The 25729-nt window shown below is 32.6% G+C and overlaps 1 protein-coding gene across 1 annotated transcript in view; it reads right to left on the bottom strand.

Annotated features, from left to right (window-relative positions):
• LOC127214700 (probable ubiquitin carboxyl-terminal hydrolase FAF-X) overlaps positions 1–25729 on the bottom strand; it is a 132676-nt gene that overhangs the window by 61800 nt on the left and 45147 nt on the right. Inside the window, exons 15-25 of the mRNA XM_051175002.1 lie at positions 24341–24683; positions 23188–23283; positions 22386–22597; positions 18745–18985; positions 17860–18009; positions 15968–16088; positions 10876–11006; positions 10403–10681; positions 8276–8401; positions 6950–7075; positions 5995–6164 (exon numbers count right to left, since the gene is read on the bottom strand). Coding sequence (XP_051030959.1) covers positions 5995–6164; positions 6950–7075; positions 8276–8401; positions 10403–10681; positions 10876–11006; positions 15968–16088; positions 17860–18009; positions 18745–18985; positions 22386–22597; positions 23188–23283; positions 24341–24683 — 1995 coding nt within the window. The remainder of the gene's footprint in view (positions 1–5994; positions 6165–6949; positions 7076–8275; positions 8402–10402; positions 10682–10875; positions 11007–15967; positions 16089–17859; positions 18010–18744; positions 18986–22385; positions 22598–23187; positions 23284–24340; positions 24684–25729) is intronic.

Below are 25729 nucleotides of genomic sequence, written 5' to 3'. Positions count from 1 at the left end.
CAAATGATCAGCCTTGAAAACATAAATATAAGTAAGCATTATATATACTACGCAGATTATATTTAAAGATATTGTGTAATATACACATGTATACTTATATATATGTAAACACATGAATATAATGGTCATGAATGGTAAGAAAACTAGGAGGTACATATGGGAAGGTTAGAGGAAGGAAAGGGGAGAAATATAATCAAATTACAATCAAAAATATAATTTAATGACAGCTATACGGCTATGAAGACTTCAAAATAAAATTTTCTTTCCAAAACTGACAAACACCTCTGAAAAATCAATGATCATTTAATGAGTATTTGGTTTTTAAACCTGTCCAATATTTAACATCTGTTTAGAGGTCTGCTATTGCCATAAATCCAGTATGTTTTGCATATAAAGTGTGTCCACTTAATACAATTCCCATTTGATAAAGGATCAAATAAAAATTAGCCTCTGAAGTAGTTTTAACTAGACACAACTATGTTTCTTTTTGGTTAATATGCAACCTAGTATAGTGATAACATTATTTTGACAAAAGTAAAGACTTTACTAGGGGAAATATTTTGTTGACAGAAGCCAGTAACAACAACAACAACAACAACAACAACAACAGTATATATAATCTTAAATAAAAAGTTATCATCAAAATTTCAACAAGTGTTATTTGGCATACCTTATGGTAGTTGCTACACTTTGTCAAATTTGTGATATATGGAAAAAGACTTTGTATTTCCTAAAACTAAAATAATAGATGATTTTAAGACCTCAAGTGGTTGCTGGAAATCAAACCAAGATCTTCTCAAACAGCAGTCAGTGCTCCTTGACCAACAAGATATTTCTCCAAACTTAGTGACTCTGCCCCCAACCCAGAACTTTAAGACAAAAATAACTTGTTCCATAAATTGCTTCGGATTTTATCAAAACAGCATAACTAATACAAATATCCTGTAAAAATCGAATTGAAAATCCTGATATTAATCCACACGCCTCTGATTTTCACCAAAACAGCTAAAATTATACAATGGGGCGAGTACAGTATCTTTCACAAATGGTGCTGGCACAATTGGATGAGGGTGTGTAGAAGACTGCAGATAGACCCACACACAAAATTCAAGTCCAAATGGATCAAAGACCTCAACATAAATCCAGCCACAATGAACCTCTTAGAAGAGAAAGTTGGAGGTACCCTTGAACAGACACTGAGATAAACAATTAATAAATGGGACCTCTTCAAACTTAGAAGCTTCTGTAAGGCAAAGGACACAGTGGACAAGACTAAACAGCAGCCTACAGACTGGGAAAAGATTTTCACCAATCCTATATCCGACAAAGGGCTGGTCTCCAAAATATACAAAGAACTCAAGAAACTAGTCAACAAAACACCAAATAACCCTATTAAAAATGGGGTACAGAACGGAAGAAAGAATTCTCAATAGAGGAAATCAAAAAGGCTGAAAGACACTTAAGAAAGTGCTCAACATCCTTAGCTATCAGGGAAATGCAAATCAAAACAACTTTGAGATACCATCTTACCCCTGCCAGAATGGCTAAAATTAGAAATACCAATGACAACTCATGCTAGAGAGGATGTGGAGAAAGGGGATCACTCATCCACTGCTGGTGGGAGTGCAAACTCGTACAGCCATTTTGGAGATCAGTATGGCATTTCCTCAGGACAATGGGAAATAGTTTACCACAGGACCCAGCAATCCCCCTCTTAGGCATATACCCAAATGACCCAGATCCATGCAACAAAGACATCTGTTCAACTATGTTCTTAGCAGCACTATTTGTATTAGCAAGAACCTAGAAGCAACCTAGATGCCCCTCAATTGAAGAATGGTTAATGAAGATGTGGCACATCTACACAATGGAATACTACTCTGCAGAAAAAAATAATGGTATCTTGAAATTCGCAGGCAAGTGGATGGCACTTGAAGAAACCATCCTGAATGAGGCAACCCAGTCACAAAAAGAGGAACATGGTATGTGCTCACTCATATATGGATTTTAGAAATAGAGCAAAGGATCACCAGCCTATAATTCACACCACCAGAGGAACTAGGATACAAGGTGTATTCTAAGAGATGTATATAAAGTCCCTCACAGAACTAGGAAGGGACAAGTCCCCCAGAGTACAGGGGAAGTTGGGAGGGGGGAACAGTGAATGGAGAGAGAAGTAGGAGAAAATGAGGGGGAGGAGAGGAAAACAGGTACAACTAGGAAGTTTGAGCCTGGTTAGGAATAGAAGACAGGAAAGAGAGAGACAGTGACAGAGAGAGAGATCATAAAAGAGGGAGCCAATATTGCTTTGAAGAGAAAATTGAACCCAAAGAAAGGTCTAGAGAACTACAAGACTGCCGCCAACTAACAATTTGAACATCTGTGGAAAGGCTATCATAAATTCCCTTCCCTGATTGTGAGATCAACAACTAAATTATCCATGGAGCCATCATCCAATACCTGTTGGGAACAGGAGCAAACACCCATACATAAACACTGAGTGGAACTAGAACCCAGATGCAGATGGAGAGGACAATACCAGGCTGCAGAAACACATAGAGACAGCTTACCTGAACAAGGAGGAGCTAACGGCCACTAGACTGATAGCTGGGAAGCCAGCATGGGACTGACTCAGGCCCCCTTGGATATGGGTCTCAGCTAGAAGGACTGAGCAGTCTAAGGCACCTCAGACAGTGGAGCCAGGATGTATCCCTGGTGCACAAAAGGACTATGCGAACACATCCCCCATGGAGGGATAACTGCCTTAATCTAGAGACAGGAGAGAAGTCCTAGTCCCTACTTCACATGACCTGTCAGATCTACATGACCCCAACTGGATGGCATTGCCCTACAATGGAATTGGGGTAGAGGGATGGGAGGATAGGGTGGTCAGGGTGCATGTGAGAGGTCAGAGAGGGTAAAAGGGAGGGAGAGAGAGGGAACTGGGATCGACATGTAAAATAATAAATTAAATAAAAAAATGTAAAAGTCTAAAAAAAAAATATCCTGTAAAGTGAGGCTATGTAAAGTTTCATTCTTTCTGTTAGTCTGGTGGCATATGACTATATTCTAGGTACTTGGGATGCTGAAATAAGAAGTTCTGGTTGAAGTGCTATCAAATTGAAGACTTTAGACTTGAGGTCAAAATCAGATTAGGCAATTTAGAGACTGTCTTGAAATATGAAGCAGAAGGTATAGATGTGGATCAGTTGTAATATAAAATAATAAAATTAACTATGGGGTTCAACTGCAGCCACATAAATATTTGCCTACGTTCCCTTAACATAAATGTACCACATTTTAAATTTACTCTTTTTTTCCAAATAAAATATCTGTATCCTTATATTTCTATGTAACTTGCTGTAGAACAAGCTGCTTCTGTCTCCTGAGTGCTAGGCAAAAACGCATATGGGACCATTTTTAGTTCTCACCCAATTTTCAAGAGTTTTTAAACATCTAATTTAAACAAAACATTAAAAATGGCCCATAAGAACCTTCCAAAATGCATTAAGTAAGTTGTTGTAGTTGTGCATGTCTTCACAATTAGATAGAGTCTCCTACTTCCAGCAAATTCTCAAAAACTAATATTCTAAATTACAAGGCTATTTACTAGTATTCCTTGTTTCTGAGCTACCAACTGAGCTAACAATTTTTCAGTGGAGATGAACTTGATTTATCAACTCCATTTTGTATAATAAACGTGCTGTACATTAACATTTAAAGTCATTATATAAACATAAAAATATAAATACACAGAGTTCTGGATATAATATTTATTATTCATTGCCAGCACCCTTTACATTGGATGGATTTGCTGAGCAACTACATAATTCTTTAATTTTTTTTAGATATTTACTTACATACCATCTAAGAAAGTATTTACTTTTGTCTTCAAAAATAAAATGTGAGTTACAACATATAATGCTGCTTCAGTGACCTGTTTAATGATTTTGTGAGTTTTAATTTTACTGTCTTCTATGTTTACATGAGAAACATTCAAGACATAATTCACATATTAAGTTTGCAAAAAAAAAAGTTCTTTATCCGACAGCTTCCTACTTGCATGATTTCCTCTTTTTATCATACTTCCAACTCTCTGTGTACCCCGCCTCTAAGTGTGAAGAGGATCCCGTAGCTCTTTCCTGAAACCCCTATCATCCTTTTCTTCCAGCCCACCATATTTATGCCATTCACTGACCTAGACAAGCACTATCTACTAAAAAACTGCAGTCACAACAGTTTCCTAAACCAAAGAATGGAACAAGTGGGCTACAAGTATATCAGTTATCAACACTCAGAGTTGCCTCCCATTTCCTAACCAGATGCCAAGACTGAAAGTGCAGACAGTTTTAAGAGGTCAGTTCACAGCACTAAGTGCCTATTTAAAAACAAAACAAAACAAACAAACAAACAAAAGACAACTGGAGAGCATATTATTAACTTTATAGAATATCTAAAAGTCTAAACACATATAAGAAATAATATATCAAAATGTAGATGGCAAAAAAAATCATCAAACTCTGAGTTGAAATCATTAAGGTAGAAACAAACAACAAAAACACAAAACAATCAATTATATGAAGAGTTGATTCTTAGAGAAAACCACAACAGATAAGATCTTAAAAATTGAAACATAAATAAAAAATTAAATTAGAAAAGAAAATGAAGATATCACTGAAAAAATCCAGAGATCCATAAAGACAAACTTTCAAACTCTGTAATTTCCCAAGCTGGAAAACCTAAGAGCAGTATTTACGTATTTAAGTTTCTTGATATACACAAACTAACAAAGTAAAATCAATTTAGAAAAGCATTTTAAACAGATGCATAACTCTAGTGAAACAAAAGTAATAATTAAGTTTCTTTCACCAAGAAAAAATGCCCAGATCAAGATACAGTGAAGAAATATACTATATATTACAAGGAAAGTTAACATCAGTTTTCCTCAGATTAGTTTACAAGACAGAAACAGAACACTGCCTAATCTGTCTATGAGGCCACATTTAACCAAAACCACATTAAGACTTAACAAAAAAAGAAAACTATAGATCAGTATCTATCAAAAAGACATGCTAAAATTCTCAATAATATGCTAGTAAACACAATCTAAGAATACATTTTTAAAAAATCATTTAAAAGATTTTTGGCCGATAAAGGTTTTTGCATGTAGTTCTTATGATAAAATATTGAAAACACAAGGCCTGCAGTATCTAGTTGAGATTAATATGCTGACATTTAAACACAAAATTATGATTTTTTTAACAACAAAATTCATGAAAAGAAAAACCTAATTAAAAGGACAGAATTCTGCAATGTTTCTATCTTTTTGTAGTTAAGAAAAAATATTTGTGGAGCCTAGTCCCAAAGGATATATCTTCAAAACTATTCCTGAATCTATACCTCAGAGAACAGAGCACAAGAGGGGACAAAAAAATTTTAAGAGCCAGCAGAATCAGAAAGTAGTTTGTTTCTCTCAGTAATGTAAGAAGCTATGCTCATCAAGTCTGACCATAATGACTGCCTATACATGAGCTGAACAAGGGCAACAAACATGATAAAGTTGATGGGGAAAAGTCCACAGGGCCTCACACAAAAAGAACTACAGATAACAGAGGAATGCTAAGAATGGAAGAAATAGTCTTCTCCATAATAAAGCACACTAATACGGTTATCCAATACCAAATGGTCAGCCCAAAAACATACATAAAATAACATACATAAAATAACAGAGACTAAAGAGATTTTATTTAGGAATGTGTAAGCATATACATAAACACATAACGTATTTAACATCAAATTATGAAAAAGAGACCATGAATCTGTATATGTATATGGGAGATTTGGAAGGAAGAGAAAAATAAATTATATAATTAATATTATAATCCCAAAAATTAGAAAATGAATGAAAACCAATTATGATTTCATTAATACTTCTACAAAATACACTTTTAAATAGTATCACCCTTCTCCCAAATCTAATTTAAAAACACTTACTTGCTAGGACAGTACAATAGTAAGTCAATGACAAATGACTGCCAGGCCTTTTCTTTACTGAGGGAATCCAAAGCAGTTGGTATTAAAGCAAAACATAATGTCATCACTTCCAGGGCTTCACAGCAAACCTGTTCATCTTCCACTTCTGGATTACTTCTTGTACTGGTGGTCTGTAAAGTTATCGGCATGAGCAAATTACTAAAGAACCATTTTTAAAAAATGATCAAACTTTTAGTTAGTATTTAAGATTTCTTCTATACGTAAAACAGGTTTTACTTCTCAGTTATATTGATTGAATTATCAGTATATTTAATGTGTTGCTATATTTAATGACAATAAGGAAATATAATAACTGATAGCCAGTTACCAATTTCATTTTTTCAAGTTTGAAGTGGAATATTTTTGTGTCAACCATAATTCCTTTTGGGCTCTGCAGCCCAGCCAGAATGATATTTCACTTAAAAAAAGTAATCATTTTACAACAATGTTGAGAGAACCATAAAGATTCCTGAGATATATAGCAAACACTTTTTAATTTGCCACTATCAAAATGTGTTCAATACAAAAATATTTAGATTTCTTCAAAAATAAAATTTTTATTAAATTATAACTACCTATTTAACCATGTCAAAACAGAAGCAATTTGCCAAGAGACTAAAGGTTGATAATAAGAGTAGAGATAAAATGTAAATGATGACACTCATATTTCCCTATTCAAAAAACCAATTAAGAGAATTCTTAAATGCTGTATGAGAAAAACCACACATCATGTAAGAGCTGCTACTATTCATTTTCAAACTAAGACTACCTATTTCCATTTATATACATACTAGGTAATTTCACTCAAAGGCAAGTGAATTGGTATTCAAATAAGGTACACATAATAGAGATTTAAGCCTATGTAAAATTATGTAGCATTTCCTAAAAGAACTATTATTTCTTTTGTAATTCTTACCATCTCATATGTTTTTGCAAGAACTTCATTTGAGCTAAATACTAGCTCTAATGACCCACATCCTGATGCCCAGACAATTTTCTGTATAGCTCTAATAACACAAATGTCAGGTATATATCTTGAGGCCTGCAAGAAAATGGGTGAGTATGTTAAACAGAACAACAAAATGCAATACTTAGGAGAATGAGACATTTTTCTGTTGTCAAAGCAGAAATGAGTACCAAAGGTAAGAATATCAACAATTTTAATGGTGATTGTGGGATGGCCAGCCCCAATTGATACATTTATAATAAATTTCCTGTACCTAAGGCTCTGAAAAAACTGTAAATGAGGGGATGTAAACATTCTAAGAGCCAAAAGAACTAAATGGAGAATATGCTACAAGATAGTGTCTTTTATGTACAACAAGGAGGTTTGCTCCCAAGAGATCTCAACAACAAAGGTGACAAATAATTAAAAAAATAAAAAACACCAACTGACAGTGGCAATATGAATGGGGGAGCTGTCACAGGCTTCACTCCTGAAAACAGACTGAAGGCAAATATAATTTCTGAAAGACACAATCACTATTCTGCATGAGTCCCATTAGGTTAACCAATTCCAACAAGTCAGCCCCAAAATAAAGATAAAAACATTAAATAACCTCTGCAGGTTGTACTGTAATAACATACATACACATTCACACACACACATATATACTTTTAAAAAAATTAGAAATCATGAATGAGAAGGCACAGGGAGGGAAAGAGGAATCAACAGGAGGAGGGAGAGAATGATGTAAACATGCAACTGAAATTCTAATCAAATGCTTAAATATGCAAAACTCAAAAACTACATTATTCCGCTATTCCAATTAAAGCTGATTGCCATATAATGAGTATAGAAAAATTACAGAAATGTTACTGTAGATGAACAAAGCTCAAGAATAACAAAAATGTTAAAAGATTCTGATGGTATCAGAAATTTAGACATCTACTAAATTTTATTTTGTGAATTATGTATTTTATCTTAGCCAAGCTGTGGTGGCACCCAGGAGACAGAGGCAGTCAGATTTCTAAGTTTGAGATCAGCCTGGTCTAAAGAGTTAGTTCCAGGACATCCAGGACTACCCAGAAAACCCTCTGAAAAACTAAACCAAACAAGTAGTATCTCAAAAGGCTTTATTTAAAGTTTTTATAAAGTATTTTATAAATAAAGCATTAATAGGTAAAAAATTATGAATATGAACCTCTAGAAATTAAGGCAAAGGTTATGTCTCAGAAAACTCTGAAGTTGTTACAAGTTTTATTTTTGAGTATCCTAGCAATTTTAAAGTATGATACTAACCACACCAGATATTCGTTGAGAAACATGAATTGATGCATTTCGAAGCATGTACTCAGATGAAGGATTAGGAATGTTCTGAAGGGCATTTTGTAGCACTACAGCTTGATCATGAGTAACCTGGTTAATCTGGAGGGGAAAAAATTTAAAACCTTGTACACAATATTACAAAATCAAGCGTTCAACAATCACTTCTAAAGACTTCTCTTTCTCTAGAATTTATGGCAATCTAAATAAAAGTACTTAAGTCTGGTAATATACATTTCCTTTCTTCATTACCTTCATTTCAACAATAACCCTATAGGTTTCAATTTAGATAAAGTAAATATATTATGTCTGTTTCAAGTTAATCTCCCTAGCAAAGTTTAAAAGCTACAACTCTGAACTAACATTTTATATATCATTGGGCTAATTCTTCTTCCAAGCTGTTCTCTTTCTTTCTTTTCTTAATTTTATCAGTTTTCTTTCTTTCTTTTTTATTTTTTCTTCTTTTACATACGGATCCCAGTTCCCTCTCTCTCCCTCTCTCCCAGACTGATAGCTGGAAAACCAGCATTGGTCCAACTCAGACCCCCTGAATGTGGGTCTCAGGTAGACGGCCTGGGAAGTCTAAGGGACCTCTGACAGTGGATCCAGGATGTATCCCTGGTGCAGGAAAGGACTTTGGGATCATGGACGAATACTCTCCCCTAACCTAAAGGCAGAAAAGAGGGCCTAGTCCCTATGCCAAATGACTTGAGATTTAGATGATCCCTCCTGGAAGGCATTACCTTCCTTGTGGAGTGGGGCGGGGGGGGGAGAGAATGAGATGGCAGGAGGGTCTGGGAGGTATGGTAGAGATGGAGGGAGAGGGAACTGGGATCGATATGTAAAATAAGAAAAAACAATAAATAAGAAACTTGAAAAAACCAAACAAACATAAAAACAAATAGTCTAGGTGATTTGGTTAAAAAAAAAATACAAACTGCATTTCATTTAGCTCTCTAGTAGGATGTAAACAAATATGATTACAGACTTGATTATTTCTGTCTTTTAGTTGTACAATTATTCTTTTAAATTGTATGTAGGCATGTATGTACATGGTTGGAGCAGACAGGGATGCCAAAGAAAAGATTGTGGGTGTTGGGTCTTTTCTCCACCATGAACTCAGGTCATCGGCTTTGGCAGCAAACACCTGTATTTGCAGAGCCATCTCACCTGGTAGTGGCATAATTTAGAAAAAAATATCTAAAATATAAGTTCTTCATATAAACTGTACATAGAGAATTGCCTTTATGGATTCTTAAAAGACTCTGTTGGTAAAATTCCAATAAAAAAGATGTACATTTTGTTTTGATAAAAATATACATGAACTTCACAACAAAAGAATTCAAGCTTAAAATGGAAAAAGTTTTATGAATGTTTATTATAAATGCCTGTCATAATCACATGAAACAATACACATATTATCTATTAGCTAGTTTCAGTGATTAACATAAGGCAATCTTGCTTCACTGAATTCTATTTCAATTTTGTTGATATTGTCCCATAATCATTATCCTGAGGTATCTCATATTACCTTTTATTTGACCTATTGTAAATGAAATGATTTTTATATTCAATTAAATCATAGTAAATGTTCAAATATTAAACAGCTACTTAACTGCTGAAACTTTTGGTATAATTTTGTACATATCTAGGGATATTTATAAACAAGATTAAAAAGGGTAACCATGTTATTTTAAACCACAATACATTAGTAATTTACAATGTAAATTTACATTGTAAATGAGCTCAATTTTAATTACAGATCTAATGTTTTAGAAAACACTGGTGATGACAGCAAAGTAAAGAGATGTTAGTCATAACAGGAGCATATAATTGACTCTAAAATTTTTAAATAAGATATTTGGAGATTCACTTTAAGCATGAATTCAACAAGAGTTTTAGGATTAATTGAAACTTTAATTAAAAACAGAAACAAATAGGAACAAGAAATAATACCTCTTATGTTATTAGAGTCTAAATTTGAACTTTTAGTATAAAGAACTAAATAGATGAAAATTCGTATGATACATAGTCACTGAACTTGAAATCTTTAAAAATTAAGGATGCAGGATAAATTACAAAGTATTTCTTAAAATTTATTACCGGTGTTTTGGGATCTGTACCATCTGCAACTGACTGACAAGCTTCTGCTACAGCCTGGACATGGCCATAGCCAATGGTAGTTAACAACAGTTTGGCTATTTTAAGCGCATGGAAATAAGAATCTCTACGAGTTTCAGTATCTGTATCTGGTAAGAAGTTATTTTCTATCAGCATACTCAGTACAAGAGGTAAGCCACCGCTTTTCAAGAAATGCAACTGAAAGTCAGAGGAAATCTCAACCAGAGGTGCACCAGCAGGCATTAACAAGGCATAAACTACCTATGGGAAGGGAGGGGAAAAAAGTATTACAAGTTAATATTTTTTGGAAAGAAGTATTACAAGTTAATATTTTTTAAAATTTAGTAACTTTCTTTTTCTTTTCTCATTTGTTGTTGAGTAAAATGGTGCTTTACAATCTTAAGCATCCTAATTTCAAAAATACTGTAAAATATTTTTTGCAAAGGAAAACAAACCTCTGTGAAGTATAGAACTTGGGAGGCAGAAGAACCAAAGAAAAGTGAGTCAAGAGAGTGAACACGTTGGTTTGCTCCAAGATTTGAATGGTCTAAACATACAGCTCTTAATTTTTCTATAGTCGTTGTATCTGTAAAAGAAAAAAGTCCCACAAATATGTAATCCATAAATCCTTGATTTTTTTGTTGGACGTATATATTTATATTTTACTTTACAACAAAATTGTTTTCAGATTTAGTTTTATGTGTGTTTTGCCAACATGGACCTAAATACACCAGAAGACTTCATTTCTCAATTATCCTGAACATCGTTATAGATACTAAAAAAAGCCAAGATGTAGGTGCTTAGAACTGAACTGAGCCCTCTGTAAAAACAAAAAGTGTTCTTAACTGCTACACCATCTTTCCTATCCATGTGTATTTCATATTCTATACAGTACCATCTGAAATGCAAAATATAACAAATGATCACTAATATGAGCTGTAAAATCACATATAAAGGAAAGTTTTTTAACCTATTCTTTTTCATCTACCATTGACAGAAACAAACTAATACTATGAAATTTGTTCTTTATAAAATACAAACAGCAACTTCACCATCTTAGAATGTTATGAAAAGAAAAATAATTCAATTAAAATGATCAAATAGTATGAATAAGACACAAATCATTTGAGCTAAAAAAGAAGAAATATCTATGACTATCAAGAAATGCCAATAGAAAACACAAAATTACAAAGATGGAAAATTAAAACAACCAAAAAAATGCAATAGAAATGGGAACCTGTGCATTTTATTATTGGGAATCCAAAATGGTGCAATAATTTTGGAAAACATTTGGGATTTTCTCCAATAAGTTAAAATAGTGTCAATGGAATGGAAATGCTTTCTTGGGGCACAACCAAAGTGTACAATGAATTATAAACAAATATTAATAAAAGAGCTATTTTTATAATGGTCAGAAATTTTGCTTGACACCCAGAATGATGTATGAGTTCAACTCACACACAACAGGTGCTAGAATTGCAGACATTTTATCTATCCCTTTCAACTCTCTTTCTAGTCCATATCCATCCCATGTGATACCCATCCACCATAAAATACAATCTATCCAGCAAAACACAGCCAAGATATTTGTTTAGAGTCTAGAGTAGGCACCAAAAAATATTGAACATTCAATCAAAAAAATAAAAGACTGTATCAAGAAACACTTAAACTAAAAGCCAGGATTCTAATAAAGGTCATTAACCTAGACAGCCAAGACAATATGTTCCATGCATAAGAAAGAAACCTTATTGTAACAGCCTTGAAAAGAGAAATTTAAGTACAAAATGATGAGTTCAAAATATTAACTATTAAATATTCAAGGACTTTAAGGACAATATGAATAAATCCCTAAAATACTAACATAGATGCACACCTGAATAAAATGATGAAAAAAAAATCCATGATATAAAAGTAATTAAAGAACATGCAAAGTAACAAAATCAGAAATGAAAAGGGGGAGAAAACAATGGACACAGAGGAAATCCAGACAATTTTCAGGTCATACTTTGGAAATCTGTACTCCACAAAATTTGAAAATTCAATGGAAATGGACAAATTTCTGGATTAACTATCACCAAAATTAAATCAAAAACAGACAAATAACCTAAAGAGACCTATTACCCCTAATGAAATTGAAGCAGTCATCAAAAGCCTCCCAACCAAAAAAAGCCCAGGACCAGATGGCTTCAGTGCACAATTCTACCGGAAATTCAAGGAAGAGCTAATACCAATACTCTTCAAATTGTACCACACAATAGAAACAGAAGGTTCATTACCAAACTCTTTTTACAACGCCACAATCACCTTGGTACACAAAGACACAACTAAGAAAGAAAACTACAGACCAATATCCCTGATGAACAGTGATGCAAAAATACTCAACAAAATACTGGCAAACCAAATTCAAGAATACATCAGAGAAATCATCCACCTTGACCAAGTAGGCTTCATCCCTGGAATGCAGGGATGGTTCAACATACAAAAATCTATCAACGTGATCCACCATATAAACAAACTGAAAAAGAAAAACCACATAATCATCTCCCTAGATGCTGAAAAAGCCTTTGACAAAATTCAACACCCTTTCATGATAAAGGTCTTGGAGAGATCAGGGACAACAGGAACATACCTAAACATAGTAAGAACAATATACAGCAAACCAATAACCAACATCAAACTGAATGGAGAGAAGCTTAAGTCGATTCCTCTAAAATCAGGAACAAGACAAGGCTGCCCTCTCTCTCCATATCTCTTCAATATCGTACTGGAAGTTCTAGTTAAAGCTATAAGACAACAAAAGGAGATCAAGGGGATCCAAATTGGAAAGGAAGAATTCAAGCTTTCTCATTTGCAGATGATATGATAGTTTACATAAGAGACCCAATAAATTATACCAGGGAACTCTTACAGCTGATGAACACATTCAGCAAAGTAGCAGGATACAAGATAAATTAAAAAAAAATCAGTAGCCCTACTTTATTCAGATGATAAAGGGGCTGAGAAAGAAATCAGAGAAACATCACCTTTTGCAATAGCCACAAACAACATAAAAGTACCTTGGGGTAAAGCTTCCCAAACAAGTAAAAGACCTATTTAACAAGAATTTTGTGTCTTTAAAGAAAGAAATTAAAAGATACTAGAATATGGAAAATTCTCCCATGCTCTTGGATAGGTAGGATAAGCATGGTAAAAATGGCAATCTTGCTAAAAGCAATCTATAGATTCAATGCAATCCCCATTAAAATCTCACCACAATTCTTCACTAAACTTAAAAGGATAATAATCAACTTTATATGGAAAAACAAAGGATTCTGGATAGCCAAAACAACCCTGTACAATAAAAGAACTTCAGAAGGTATCACCATCCCTGACATTAAGCTCTACTACAGAGTTATAGTCTTGAAAATAGTCTGGTATTGGCACAAAAATAGACAGGTAGACCAATGGAATCGAATTGAAAATCCTGATATTAACCCACACACCTATGAACACCTGATTTTTGACAAAACAGCTAAAAGTATACAATGGGAGGAGGAAAGAATCTTCAAACAAATGGTGTGTAGAAGACTGCAGATAGACCTATGTCTATGAATAGCTTTCACTTCCACTAGTATACGGAGGACCTTGTAGCACCGGTTTGCTACTATGGGATTAAGTTTTTGGATATTGTTCTGTGACATAAATTCTTAGTTTCTGTCGGTTTCTGTGAAAAGACAATGACCAAAGCAATTTAAATAAGAAGAAAACTTATAACTGGGGGCTTGCTTATACTTTCAAACTTATAACAGGTGCAATATTGGCAATAATGTTGTAGGAATAACTACTCCCTCTGAATTTAAAGACCACAAAATGAGATGGAATCTACATCTGAATTAGTTGACTTGGCCAAGAACATGAGACTGGATAGGTCATGGGCCTAGGAAAAATACATTACTGTGTTACAGGAACTTACCAATAAAATGAGTAATCATGATATACTTATAGATCAATGTCTTACTCATCCCTAATTAAAGAAGACTCTTCTTGCAATAGATGGGAATTAACAATGAGCTTCACAATTGGACAATGTAAAAAAAACGATAGACTTCCTGGCACTCTGCCCTAAAATGGAGAGTTCATCAAACTCCTGCTTTCAAAGATTGGAAATCTATGCCAAAAAGGATGCAGAGAAAATTTAAGAGCCAAAAATGATGGACAACTCCAATGAAATACTGTCTTGCAGAAAGAATAAGACTGGACACATAGAAACTCTCATACTGTGGCAGCATGGACAAGGTTCTATTTGAAGTGGATACCAGCTGTCAAATAAAAAATAATGTTCTCTAATATATTATCAGATATATCAACCATACTACATGTACAAACCATCCATGAGTAGATGACAAACATAAAACAAATTCTACTCATTTACTATTTGTGGAACTACAAATTGGCCCAGATTCTCTGGAAGTCATTGTGGTCAATGCTCAAAATACTTAACATAAATCTATAATATGACCCAACTGCAATCACTCCTTGGTACATGCCCAAAGGATCTGACATCATACTGGATTGTTCAGCCCTGTTCATTGCTTCTCTATAAATGGCTAGAAATTAAAACATCTGAGTGTATTGAAACTGACCAATGGAGAACAAACAAATGAAACATATATACTATGGAAAAGTATTTACCTGTAATGAAAAATAAATTCTTTAAAACAGGATGTCAGAAGTTACACTCATAACACTATACTATAGTAACTAAATATGAGTTAAACAAAGAAATTATCAAAGACATATCAATGAGCATAGTGGAAAGCACATGAGTCCTTAACCATATACAAAGACTAAAGTTAAATAAGGAATGATAAAAATGGAGAAATAGTCTTCCCTAGGGAACTGCAGTGTTTCATCATGCCCCGAAAACATACATACAAGTAACATTATACAGACTGAGTAGGATATATTTAGGAATTAGTATGTATATACACACACACACACGTGCACGCACACACACACACATGTGCACGTGCACACACACACACACACAGAGCAATTTTTAAAAAGAGGCTAAGAATTTGAAAGAGAAAAAGGGTAACTTATGGGAGGTTCTGTAGCAAGGAAATGATATAATTATTTTAGCATTAAAAATGAAAGAAAATTATTTTTAAAGACTAATGGTTAGAAAGTTAAACGTGAAACAACAGTATACGCAATAAAAGCTAAAGGTTGAAAAATGACTTTTTTTTGAAATAATAACAAAAAGTAAAGAATATATAAAGAAGAAGACAATTCCTCCATTTTGGTCTGTGAACAGTCCAGACTTCCTAAACTGGTGATAAGTTTTTTGTTTTTTGTTTTTTTTTCAAAGTAGTTCACAAAATATGTTAGGGTCCCAAAGTATTTTTCTACGCAATGCAAATATTTATGAATAATTATGTAAAACACACAAGGTAATACGACAGTATAAATTACACCTAGTTCATAAATACAGTTTTGTAATATTTTTCTTTGTATCCATTAGTTATTTGGTAGTCTGGAATATCACTGGATACATAATTTATTTACCTGGTGGCATAAGTTTCATAAGTATTCTTGCTCCATCTCTAAGAGCTGGCATAGTCAACGTGCTACCTAAGTCTGCAACTTGCCAAAGGAAAGATATATATCTGGGCTGCCGTGACATTATCTAGAAAATGGAACAAATAATATAGCTGGATAAATTAAACAACATACATGATTTTATTAACAAAAATCTATCCCCAACACAAAGTGCCCTTAAAAATTTTTACATATATTAATGAAATGATCACTTTAAAATTTTTTTAAATTGATTTTTTATACAATATATTCTAATTATGTTTTCCTTTCATTCTACTCCCAACTTCCCTCTCTTCCATATCCACTCCCTTTTTGTCTCTCATTAGTAAGCAAATAGACAGCTAACCAAACATCATAAAACAGAAATGAAACAAAAATATACTGGAATAGAACAAAACAAGCGGAAGGAAAGAACCCAAGAAAAGCAACAAGAAAGAGATACAGACACTGACAGCCACTCATTCAAACACTCAAAAATCATATGAAAACAAATAAGAAGAATCAATGGTCTATACACAAAGGACCTATAAGATTAAAAAAAAGTTTTTAAGGTTAAAATTAGAAAACAAAACATCATCACCATCATCAACAACAAAAACGAAAGCAAAAAGAAAAAAGGAAAAAAGAAAAGACAAGAAACCTCTAAAGATGATGCTGAATTGGTTTTCTGTTGACCATCTAACAATGGGCATGCAGCCCATCCTTAAGTGAAATTTGTTTTCACTTTGAGACTTTCATAGAAGAAACTAAATTTTCATTTGCAAGTGGTTACTAATTTGATGATGTCTTTTCTTAATCTTTTGTTTTATAATCTTAAAAAACAAAAGAAAATTAAGGTAGCCTTGTTGGCCCAAAAAACTTACTCTGTTGACTGGGATAGCGTGTAATTCAAGTTAACTCTCTTTGTCTCGCCAATGCTGGGATTACAACTGTGTGTTACACTGCTCTGTCAGAATCCATTGATTCCTTACAATACCAAACTTATACTTCATTTACTGTTTTCTCAATGAGAATAAACTTTCTATGATTGTCTATTATTTTATAAATTATTGTTTCATATGTCAATTACAAGAAAAGGACAATCTCATTTACTGTGGTGGTGAAACGAGAATATCTCCTATAGCCTTACAGACTTAAGTGGTTCTCAGATGGTACAACTATTTGTGAAAATAAAGAGGTGTGTTACTCGGTACAGTCTTTGAGGTTTCAAAAGCCTACTCATTTCCAGTTAGCTCTTTGTGCCTTTGGTTGTGTCTTGTGTGTGGTAAGTACCATGCTCCTCCTAAACTTGTGAGAGTCTTGCACCAGAAATGAATTCTTTCTTCTGTAAGTTGCTTTGATCGTGGGTATTGGAGGAGAATAATTTAGACACATCCACATTTTTAATGGGAATACAAAGGATACTCAATATGCTAGAAAAATTAGACTAATTTTTCTTAAAAGAAGGCTAATTTAAAGATAAGAGTCATTTCTTGTGATATAAAGTGATCACTAAGAACCCAAACAACACATTTCTATTGAAAATTTCAAATTAGAGCATGCATTTTATTCTTTGAAATAATGTTAACTGAAAGACTGAAAATACTGTTACACACTTCAAAATCTGTGTGTGTGTGTGTGTGTGTGTGTGTGTGTGTGTGTGTGTGTGTGTGCATACATGGTTATGTGAATGCAGGTGACTACAAATGTCAGAGAAGGGTATTAAAATTAATGTATAACCAATTTCCAGAATCCACTGAAAGTTACTTTCAGATTATTTGATATTTTTTCCTATATATCAAACTTAGAAACAGAAATATTCTATATAATCTCCCCATCTTACTAACAAGAAGATAATCCCTTCTTTATATAGTACTTACCACACCAGGCAAACAACTTTCCATTTCTGGGTTGGAAGCATCACTGTACTTATGAGAGTGGATTCCAGGTGATCCAGCTGAAGAATCAGATGAGCTATCAGGACTTGAAGGCATGTTGGAATGTATTTGTATAAATTTGGCAGTAATTATCTGAAAAAATAATGATGTATTCACAGATAAAGAAAAAAATGTTTACAAAACACAGAACTAAGAAATACCAAAAGGCTAGTCTTTCTAGATTACTTTCAAGATCACATTACAAATTATCATAATATATACATTTCCAACTACTCATAGAATGCTTGGAGGACTGTTTTGTAGAATACTTTGTGAGACATTAATTCCATGGATTCTAAAACCACCCATCATCAGTAGATGATTTAAAAAGAATTTACATAAATATGCTAATATAATATCAAGATTATTTATAAGTAAAATATAATGCAAATGGTATATGAATATTTACACATTTGTATTAATTGGGGGACAGTGAGAAGGTATCTGTAAATGTTTAATAAGTATAAAATCTAAGGAAAATCATAGTTTATTTCATTACATAAAGTCCTGTGACATCCATCCTTTTTTATTTAATTTAATTAATTTATTTTTTGAGAAATGGTTTCACCTACAACAGGGCTGTAACTTGATATATAAACCAGCTAGTTACTATGAACTTAGAGATATGAACTTTGTAGGCAGATTCACCTCTGCTTACCATGTGCTGGAATTAAAGTATGCATTAAGAATAAATTTACATGGCTAGTTACAAGACAACGTATCACCACAAAAGCATGATTAAAATTAAAATTGTTTAATAAACTTGACTAATAATAAATGGTATATATTGAATTTTGGAGAATAAGTGAAAATTTTATGTTTACTTACTGATTTATCTTTTAAATTAAATTGTTCAACAAGCTTTTTGTCATCTTCAGAATCTATCAATTCACCACCTACAAATAGTTCGATTTTTGTATGGGCTACATTAGCATTAATACGATTGAGAATGCAGCGTCGCACAGAACCGATGGTATCATTTGTATGAGACATTATGTCTAAATCATCAACTTGTCTATCCTGGTTTGGGAAGCGAACTGTAAGAGACAGGTGTTTCCCACGAAATGCTCTGGGGAGAAAAACACATTAAATTACAAAACTGAAAAAGAATCCTAGTAATATTCAACAAATTAAGACTATGAAGATACTAATTTGTTTCTTACATAAAATGTAAATATGAATTTGTTATATAAAACATAATGGTTAACATATGTTTTCAGGATACTGAGAAATATATTTGACTTTTGAACAATAAAATAATAAACTACAGATTAGCTGAAATAGTGAACATTCCATGGTAAAGAATGAAAATTTCCTACTTGTGATACGGCATATCTCAAGACTACTTTAAAAATGCTTAAATTTCTGAAGCTATCTGGAGTTATTTTTTGAGGCTTATTTATTATGTGCATGGGTGTTTTGCCTTCAAGGCAAAAAGTGAGTGTCAGATCATTTTGGACTAGTGTTACACACGGTTGCTGAGCTATCATGTTGTGCCAAGAATTAAACCTCTTGAAAAGCAACAAGTGATCTTAACTACTGAATTATCTCTCAAAAACCCAGACTGAGACTAGTTTTAAAGGAAGATAAATTTAAGTTTCAAGTATATTTTGCAAAACCATATGATAACATGTATAGATTAACACATTCTCATATATATAAAATGTATGCACAAACTGTAAGCTCAAAACTATTTTGTATTAACAGAATGGTCTAATTTAGAGACATAACCTAATTCTAATCACTAATTCATTTAGTTTTCACATTCTAAAACATTTATGTATGTGGTTCTTCTGTCAGCATATATGCCTGTGAACCATGTATGTTCCTGGTGCCTGCAGAGGCCAGCAAAAGGCATTGGATACCCTGATAATGGAATTATGGAGAGTGTGAGATGACAGTTTGGAGAACATGAGATTTGAACCTAGGACTTCTGGAGGAGCAGTTATTACTCGCAACTCCTGAAGTAACTCCCCAGTCTCCAAATTTCACATACTTTATGTTAACCAAAATTCACATAGGTTGTGAAGGTAACATCACTGAAACTTTACAATGGACCTATGTTTTAGCTGTGATTTGTTAAAATAATAAGGGCAGAATTCTCATTTTGTAGGTTGCAACTCCTTTGGGAGTCACATATCATGTTATCTGATATTTATATTACAATTAATAATAATAATTCTAATAGGAAATCAAAGTTATGAAGAAACAACAAAATAATTTGTTGGTTGGTGATCACCACACATGAGGAACTGTATTAAAGGGTCAAAGCATTAAGAAAGCAGTCACTGACATAGTGGATTTTTTTCTTTATAATATCTTGTATGGGAATTCAAAATGTTAATTTTGAAAAAACTTGACTTTTGATTTGTGAATTTAACATTCTAAAATGTATTTCAATTTAGTAGTTCAATTACCATAATTTAATCCAAAAAAACTGAACATATTTTGGCAAAACCTATCACCACAAGTAAGATCTAAAACAAAAATGAATACTATTTAGAATGAAAACATTAATGGGCTATGAACTTCTTACAACTAGAAATGGCAACTAGTTACTATAAAATAATATGTTACATATAGTTTATAATTATTAAAAATGACAATTACTCAAGTCTGAATAAGCAAGCACTTTTAAGACTAGAGTCTTGGACTCAATCTAGGAGGAAAAGGTAGATTAACTGAAGGATTCCTCACTCAGCTCCTCCAAATTCAATCAATCCTCCAGTCTAAGGCTCAGGTCAGTATTAGAATACTTGTTACAGCTGGCCTTATCCCTCTGCTCACACCTCCAGCTGGTCACAGAGACCTTCCCCAAGTAACCTTTTTTTTTAACTTACTCTTTCAAAATGCCTCAAATAACATAAAATATCTTGCAGTATCCTTTAACCAAACAAGTGAAAGACTTGTATAATTAAAACTTAATACATTGAAAAAAATCATTGAAAAATATCAGAAGCTAGAAAGACCTCCCATTCTCATAAATCCATAAGACAAACACTGTAAAATGGCCATTCTACCAAAGGCAATCCACAGATTTAAAGCAATTCCATCACAATCTTCATAGATCTGGAAAGAACAAATTTACACTTCATATGGAAAAACACATATCCCAGGATAGTTAATAGAATCCTGAATAACAAAAGAAGTGCCTGAGCTACTATCATCCTAGATTTAAAGTTTACTACAAAGCTGCAATAATAAAATCCAACATTGTATTTGCCTGAAATATATACACCAATGGAATCATGTTGAAGGCCAAGATGAAAATCTAAACACCCATAGATATCTGATCTTTGAAAAAGCCAGAACACGTATTGAAAAACAAAAAACAAAACAAAACAGTGCCTTCAACAAATGGTGCTATTGAAACTGGATGGATGGCTGCATGTAGAAGAATACAAATAGATCACACTTATAAACCTGAATAAAACTAAACTTAAACCATATTCATTAAACTTCACTGAAGAGAAAATGAGGAATAATTTTGAAATCACGGCAAAAGAGAAGACTTCCTGAACAGACACTTAGCACAGGCATTAAGATCTATAAGGAAAGAACACTGCCATTTGGACAAAGAGGCAGATTACAGAATTGAGATAAAATCTTTATCCAAAGCCACGCAATAGGCGGAGAATAAGAGACACTCATCCCTAAATGGAATGTTTCCGTCAAATCCCTCCCTTCAGAATCTCTAGGGAAAAGAGGTGGAAAGTGTTAAGACTCAACATGATCAAAGTTCTTATGAAGCAGCATGAATAAATAGGGACTGTATGGTTGTGTAACAGGTCCTTTGCATATATAAATTTTTGTAAGTATAGTAAGTATATGCATGAATCTAACCCTGTTTCTTGCCTCTTAGGCTATCTTTCCTATTGCTTGCTTTGTTCAAGCCTTTGTTCATATTGAATTGTATTATTATCCCTTAGAGATTTATTTATCTTCTAATGAGAAACAAAGGGATTGGATCTTGATGGGTGGGAGGCATAGAACTCAAAGTAGAGATAAGAAAAATGAATGTTAGGATATATTATTTGAAAATACCTTTTCTGTAAAAGGATAAAAATAGATTTTTGACAATATAATATTCCATAAAATGATGGTCTTATTATTGTACTAAATACACTAGGGAATAAAGATCCAAAGTTCATAGGCTGTCTTAATTACATTTCAGAGTTTATGAACAGCTAAGATTACAGGAAGTCTTTATCACAAACACATGGAGGGAGGATGAAGAATGAATTCAAAATATATTAATACTACACTCAACAGGTAGTAACTACTTGGAAAAACAAAATTAAGAATACTAGGTAACAACTTAGTGCCTAGACTAAAACAAAAAAAACTATTTCTTCACAAAGTTCATACTTTTAAAACAGGGTAAAATACATACATTAACATGTAAATGGCTATATAACAGTATAAGACAATATTAGTTGCAACTTACTACTAGATTAGATTTTACAAACCTTGACATTGGTAGGATTATTCTTTCCCCATGATAGTCTCTGTCACATTCACTAATGTACTCCCTTAGAACTGTTAATATTCGGACCATTCGTGTGGCTTCCTGTCTTGCACAGCTAATACGGTCTTTGTTGCTATCCAAAACACACAAGATGTCATATGAGGCTTTCAAGCGATCAAAGCAAGACTGAATAAAGTCTTCATGGATAGCTACCTGCAATATGTGTCAAACAGAAAAAAAAAAATCAATGGTTATAAATAGTAATAAAAATAATCATCAAACATAACAAAAATTCAGTAAAAATTTTAACTTAAAAGCAATGCTCAACCACAAATGTATTTAATCAGAACTCAAGTTTATTCAGTCATAATATGAAACTGAGCGAGAACATATCAGTGTTTTTTAAAAAAAAAAAACCCAAATCTTTATTTCACACTTGCACTGAGAAACTTGCATGCAAACATACACACATACAGGAACAACCACAAAAATAGTAAAAAGAATAGTTAAAATAATAAAAATGACAAACTAGGAATCCTGTATATGACTATAACCCCAGTATCTACAAGGTTGAGATAAGAGGATACTGGGCTATATAGTGAATTCCAGACCTGTCTGTGCTACAATATGTGACTCTTGCCATCATCATCATCAACAACAACAACAACAAAATCATAGAAATGTTTCTTCAATTACTAATATGCAAAAAATATAACCAATTATTAATTAAGTGTAAGCTTTAAACATGATGATACTAACGTTATTTTAAACTAATAGAGTTATTTTGGTACTTCCAGCCTTACCTTATTAGCTTGTAATCTGGGACCAAGATTTGTGTATACCTCTTTAAGGAGATCTATTGCTCTGCTCGAGATATTGTCATTACTCTGTATCACAACCTAATTTTAAAAATAATAAAGATATAACTTGCCATTTAAATTAGAATAACCTTCTTTTCAACAATCTTGGGTTAGGCTGACATTAATGTGATATAAAATCAAGCTTAGGAAAGAAAAATGCAAAACTTTTTCAAATGAAACAATTTGGAAAGAAATGTAAGTATCCTTTATAGTGGTATTTTGTTGCTGAACAATGTTTCAAGTTATAATTAAATACTTTAAGCAAGTAAAGAAATCAATTCTAGAATTCCTGATATTATTTATAAAAGGCAACTTTGTTAAAGCATGTTATAGATTCTCCAGCTTCAAAGATATTTCATAAATAATCTTAGAAAACTAGAAAGTGAAAAAAGCAGAAACAAGAAATCTGTTTTTCTTACCCTTACTTTTTATCGTTTGCTTTTATTTGTAGATTGTTTCTAGTTAGAAGAAAATTTAAACCACTAACTTGAATAAATGTTCATGAAAAATATGACTACACTTATAATTTTCTTAAGAAATAAATGGATAAACCCCCAAAGAAACATAAGCCACAACGTAACAGTCTAAAGGTTGATTTAAGTACACTATCAAAATGGCAAAGTCAGCATTACATAATTAAAACATTTATTCTTCAGAAACCTAATACTTATAACAAGTAAAACAATTTATAAAAAGCTTTTATTATTCACATTTCATAGTAAGTCACCTTTTCTCCAAATCATTAATCTTAATATATGTATTAAATACTATATGTATTAAATACTATCTGTATTAAACCCTAAGATCTGTCTTATATAAAAACTGGACAGATTAAGTTTTATAGATGACAACAGGTAAAACATTTTTGGGGGACAATGGCTGATATACATTTTCAGGAAACCTGTCATTACTCTGTATTTGAAAAGGATAAGTTTAAAGAACAACCAGTGTCAGATATGAAATAACAAAAATATAAGCAACTAACTCCCTTAATTTTTGCACATAAATCCAGTCTGAATATAAAAGAAAACCAAATTCTGTATTTTTTAAAAAACTACTTGATATGTTTTCTATTGCATCTCCTTTTTTTACTTACTTTCCAAAGGTAGTCTAATCCTATTAAGTCCAAATTGTCCATCATATAGACTCTTCTTTTTACCATTAGCTTCCCTTCTCGACAATTAACTGCTTTGAAAAATCTTTCAAAACATTTTATTCCATTTTCGGTTAATAGTGAAGGGTCAAGCTGGAGCACATTACTTTCAAAAAATTCCTTATTAATATCAGGATCTAAGTCTGGTTCGTCTCCCATTAACTTGGTGTACCACATAAAACAAGCTTCGCGATCACTAAGGTAAACTGCATTCTCTGCTAAACAATTCCATATTTGTTTTGCTTGGTGATCACAGAGCCAAAGTTGACCATCCTTCAATAAAAATCTTGAAAAGCACATAAACAAATAATTAGATTCAAAACAACTTTATTCTCACCAGTAAATTGTTTTGATATGCCCAACATTTTTATCAATTTCATTTTAATGTATCTTGAAAATTATAAATTCTTTAAAATTAACATATAAATTCTTTTAAAACAGCATATAGGAACTTAAATTCTATTTATCCTCACTAATTTAATTAATGCATTACACAACCAGAAAGTACCTTTTCTGTCTACATTATTTATAAAGACTTGTGCTTCCTTTATTTTCAGAAGTACTGCTTTTGAAACAGTTATTTAGATAGCAACTTATATAGCTTCATGGTGAAGATAATACACATTTTCATTTTAGAAACAACTGATAGTTCTTAAAGCCTGGCATTCATGGTGCACTTTTAATTCTGGCAATTTGGAGGCTGAGGAAGGCATATCTCTGTGAGTTAGAGGTTAGCCTGCACTAAAGAGTAAGTTCCAGGACAGCCAGTACTACATAAAGAAACCCTGTGGGGGGGGGGGGGAGGAATTGAAAGCTGTTTTAAAAATCTTTACATTTCTGAAATAATTTAGCCACTACTCTGTCATATTAAACAAAATTACTTCCACATAGTTTTAATTATTCATGTGACTATTCTTTTATATACTCAAAATTCAGTGAGACATTTTAGTTTTAAGACTATAAAACGAAATAATAAAGGTAATGACATTCAAATCTTTATGAAACACTTTCTTAAATTCTTTAACCTATCCTGAATATTTCTCAGAATATTATTTTTCTTAAAAACAAAATTTAAATAATCTCTGTTTTACAAAGTTGTCCTGATGGTTCAACTAGTACAGGATACACGAATAGAAGGCATTAACTCTTACTTTCTTTTCAATGAATCACATTGTTTAAAAATTTGTAAAAGTGTAACAAAGGAAGGTTGTCAGATTCTCAACTTTAGAGTTGATATTTTTAATTCATTTTTCTATTGCTCAGTACATGATAGCCAAAATATGGCCTTACCTTATGTTTTTACTTTAGAGAAAATATTTAAAAACAATGAAT

This window comes from Phodopus roborovskii, unplaced genomic scaffold, assembly GCF_943737965.1.
Source record: "Phodopus roborovskii unplaced genomic scaffold, PHOROB, whole genome shotgun sequence".
Lineage (NCBI taxonomy): Eukaryota > Metazoa > Chordata > Mammalia > Rodentia > Cricetidae > Phodopus > Phodopus roborovskii.
The sequence above is the reverse complement of the archived record's forward strand: the minus strand, read 5'-3'. Positions and strand labels throughout refer to the sequence as shown.